The following is a 4,063-nucleotide window of genomic DNA, read 5'->3' on the forward strand; positions in this document are numbered from 1 at the left end:
GACAGCGGACGTCGCTCGTGCCCGCGGCTCCGCGGCGCCGTTCCCGCCGCTCGTCGCGCGGCCGCCGGCTCTCCCCCTGCCCGCTGCGGCCCCTTGCCCGCCCGAGGTGCCGCCGGCGTCTCCGGAGTCGCGGGGAGCCCCGTGCCTCCGGGCTCCCCGTCCCCTAGCGAAACTGGGGATACTGGTGGCAGAAGGGTAAACGCTCCAAGGCCTGCGCCACGCTCGAGCGCTCTGCTGGCAAGGGCTTTATCAGCAACCGGGAAGGGACTAGTAAGCTAATACTAGTCCCCGTTAGCGAGCTGACTAGCGACGAGCAAGCGCAGGCCTCAGCCGCGCGAGGGTCCGACCGGGGCCCTGGGCTCGGCCCCGCGCCGGGGCGGGCGCCGGGGCAGCCCGGGGAGGAGGGGGTGCTCACCGCTGAGCGCGTGCTCCGTCATGCTCAGGCACAGGGACTCCAGCCTGTTGTTGATGTCGGGTTCCGTCACCGGCACCGGGAACTCTGCAAGGGAGGGAGACGGCGGGTCAAAAAGGGGAGCTCGTCCTCCGCGCTCCGCCGCGGCTCCGCGGCCGACGCCGGCAGAGGTTCCCCCGCAGAGGRGCCCGGGCTCCGGCCGTGGCGTCCGTCGCGTTTCCTTACGCCCAGCTGAAATCCGAGCGGAAAGCCGCCCCTCCGAGGGGGTTTCGGGAAACCCGGCTGGACGCCGCCGCGAAGCAGGGACCTGCACCGCCGCCGCCCGCGCACGCTGCGCGCGGCCCGGCAGGACCCCGCCGCCCGGCAGGAGAGCCGTCCCCCGCCGCCGGCCGCACTCACCCCGGTCTCCAGGAGGCCTTTGAACCTGGCCTTGATCCACAGAAAATCCGAAAGCCCCCAGCAGCTCCTGAAATACCTCGCRAGCGGTAACTGATACACATCCCTACTTCAGGTGATATTTCAGTCCGYGGGACAAACCGGCTTTGGTGCTAGTTTTAAATAGCACACGCGAGCGAAGCCAAAGCCTGTCCTCAGCTCTGTCCRAGCCCCTGAGCCGCACAGAACATCTCGGGCAAGAAACCGCCACCACGTTCAGTGCCGCGGAAAGGTTTTTCCTCATTCCCGAGTTTGATTTTTAATTTCAGCAGATCCATTGGGTTTCCTCTTGCTCCGTTTATCCGAGGAGAGAGGTCCTCCTCGCAAGACTGCTTGCACAAGCGCTAAAGAGCACMAAAGCTCCCTCACGGATTTCATATTTTTGCGTCTACCTCTAAGTYGAGCCTCAAGGGAGACCAACCTGGAGCTCCGCTGAGTTAGCAASGTCACGGTCCCCGTGCCATGTCCCCGATGAGGGTGTGGGGCAGGAGGACCTGCTGCCTCTCCAGGCCGGGAGGTAATATTTGCACTGGGGATTTAGTGGATAGGCATCTAAAATACAGCTTAAAAAGGCCAGAATCYGGGAGAGGGAGCTGCGAGCGGAGCTGCTCTTACTGCTGCATGGCAACCCAGGCGCAGGACCAGGGGCAAAGCCGAGCTGGCCGTGGGGGGCTGGTCCCTGCCGGCAGCACGGCTCCGCGAACCGGCAGAGAGGGTCCAGARCGGTCTTACGCCTGCTCGGGGCACAAATGAGGCAGAAACAAGTTTTTGGGTGGCTTCTCGGACCCAGGCCTGGCACCTAAACTCTGCCTTTTGCGCTGCCTGGTATCTCAGCACCTTTGGGATCACCCKCAACGCTCAAAAAGAGACCTGTTACCACAGGGGACCGCGGCAGAGAAACCTGCGGTGCTTCACGGAGACCCCGGCCGGGTTTTGGAGCCCGCAGGCCCGGGCCGCCGGCGCGTGCCGCTCGCTCTCGGCGCTCGCTGCAGCCCTGCCTGCCCCCGGCGAGCGTTAACTCACTCGCTCGTGTTTACAAAGCCTTTGGTGATCCGCGAAGCAGAAGCGCTTTGAGAGCCCAGCATCCTATCGTTATTTTCCTTGCGACTTTGTCCGTGTCTTCGGCCACGCTGCTCCGCAACCCTCCTACGCCCCCGCGCACTGCAGGCTGACAGGCACAGAAACCTGCTCACGCTCCTTCGGCGCCTGCAGAAACGCGTCCTCGCACTGGTGTTTAACCAACACCCAAGAACAGACACCGCTCTTGCTACGAGGCATTTGCCACCTAAATTAGGCAGTTAAAACACTGCAGACATGTAACACACGGAGCGAAGGGAGCTGCCAAGCTGAAACCCTGCTGGCTGCTAACGAACGCGATCTAGTTTAGTAACCCCCTGCCCCCCAATACAGACTGCACCTGGTAAGCAAAGCCACGTTCAAAAGGCTAACGAAGGGTTATACAGAGGGGAAAAAAGCATAAACACCCCCCCCGTGGGGAAACGTCACTCTGCGGGGTCTAGGTTCAGCCAGAAACTCCTCCAAATCGCAGGACGCTCCAGCACGCAGGAGCGACTGGGAGGTGCCAGCCCCGCAAGCAGCAAGCGCCAGCACGGCAACGTTCAGCCTGCCCGTGCGTTACAGAAAGGATTTCCCCCCAGTGCACGAAGTCACTTCCTCCACGCCGGCTCCTCCAGCCCGTGCACAAGCAAAAAAGGTGATCGGAGAGCGCAGCGCGGCCCGCGTAGCAGAAAGCCGCTCAGAAGGAAGCTATGTAAGGCACTAGCCCCGTCGAGAGGTTATATATAGGGTCAAAATCCCTCCAGCGACGGCTCCGGTTTAATCAACCCAGCAATCTGACTAGCGTCAAAAATAGCTCGGTCAGACTGCGACAGACCCCGCTCGCCGAGCCTGGCTCGCCGCCAGCCCAGCGCCGCTCACGCCTGCAAAGCGCAGGTTAAAAAAAGCGAGCGCGGGGCAACGCGCCGCGACGGCTCCGGCGAAGCCCCCGCGRCGGCGGCCGCGAGCGAGCCCGAGGATCGAGTCCTACCTGGCTGCTGGAACATCAGCATGGTCTGYGGGGAGGTGTGCACCGGCAGCGAGCGCGTCCTCTGCACCGAGCTGTGCGTCCGGCTGGGCATGCTGTTGCTGCCCCCGGGGTTGGCAAACCAGAGGTTCTGCAGGAAGCAAAGGCGGCGCCGTCAAAGCAGCGCCCGCTCCGGCGGGCCCCCGGCGCGGCCGCCCCCCGCCCGCCCTGCCTCCGTCCTTCTCCCTCCCCGCTCTCCCCGGCCCTTTTCCGAACCCCTCTGCGCCGCGGAGAGCAAAASCAGGAGACGCTGCAAGCCGCTCTCACTGGGTCGGCTTAAGAAAAAAATTAATAAATAAGAGGATCCGGCTTAATTAGTTAGTCGGGGAAAATCAGAGGAGCTGTTTGCGCCCGGCTGCGGCGAAGGGGCGATTCCCTGCACCCCGGCAGGCGCCTGCAGCACCGCTGCCGGGGCGCTGCGTGGGCTCCCATGGGCTCCTCGGCGCCGGGGCAAAACCCGCCTTCCCCCGTGCCCGTCCCCGTGCCCACCCGTGCCCGCACGAGCCCGTGCACCGACCTGCCTGCCTTGCTTGAGGATGGCGGGGCTGGCGGCGGCGCTGCGCTGCGCCGTGCCCAGCAGCCCGCCGGGCCCCAGCAGCCCCAGCCTGGCGGTGGGGAGGTTGCGGGAGGGGATCTGGAACTGCCGGGGGTTTCGTCTGCCCATTCCTGCACCTGCAGATCCAGCTGTCGGCAAGGAGTTCGACTGGCCAAAGCCTCGGCTGCGGAGAAGGGGCAGGGGGAGAGGGGAAGGAAAGGCCGCCCGTGAGGAAGCCGCYCCGGCGGGGCGACGCTCGAGCCGCCCGCGGCGGCGTAGGGGCGGACGTCGGGCTGGGCGGCGCGGCGCCAAGGCGCCCTGCCGACGCTCGCCACGAGACGGACCGCGCTCGCGGCCGCTCCGCCGGCTCTGCTCCGACTTCCCAGCCCGGGCGCGAAATCCCGGGCGCGATCCCAAGCAGAGACTTGCTTTCGCCGAGAACCGAGGCGGCCTCGAGCTTGGCGTTGCCGATCTGCGTTTCCGGATGCAGCGCGGGCGTCCTGCTACCCCGATGCGAAAAACCTCCCGGCACGTCCGGGCGCCTCTGCGCTTCCCGCAGCCCCGGGGAAAAGGGCTGGCGGGACCCCAGCTCGCCCCG

The 4,063-nt window shown here is 65.5% G+C and overlaps 1 protein-coding gene across 3 annotated transcripts in view; it reads right to left on the reverse strand.

The window, feature by feature from the left end:
- Positions 1–68: 68 nt before the first annotated feature.
- SAMD4A (sterile alpha motif domain containing 4A) overlaps positions 69–4,063 on the reverse strand; it is a 112,000-nt gene continuing 108,005 nt past the window's right edge. For 2 of the 3 annotated variants that reach the window (XM_085315114.1, XM_085315112.1), the window contains 3 exons: positions 3,448–3,649; positions 2,895–3,021; positions 139–499 (listed from right to left, as the gene is read on the reverse strand). In XM_085315114.1, the coding sequence (XP_085171240.1) occupies positions 327–499; positions 2,895–3,021; positions 3,448–3,649 (502 nt within the window). In that variant the 3' untranslated portion in view covers positions 139–326. Of the gene's footprint in view, positions 500–2,894; positions 3,022–3,447; positions 3,650–4,063 lie in introns of all 3 variants that reach the window. The other variant, XM_085315113.1, reaches the window with a different exon arrangement.

Source organism: Rhea americana, unplaced genomic scaffold, assembly GCF_003343005.1.
Source record: "Rhea americana isolate MKP2758 unplaced genomic scaffold, rheAme1 scaffold_42, whole genome shotgun sequence".
Taxonomy (NCBI): domain Eukaryota; kingdom Metazoa; phylum Chordata; class Aves; order Rheiformes; family Rheidae; genus Rhea; species Rhea americana.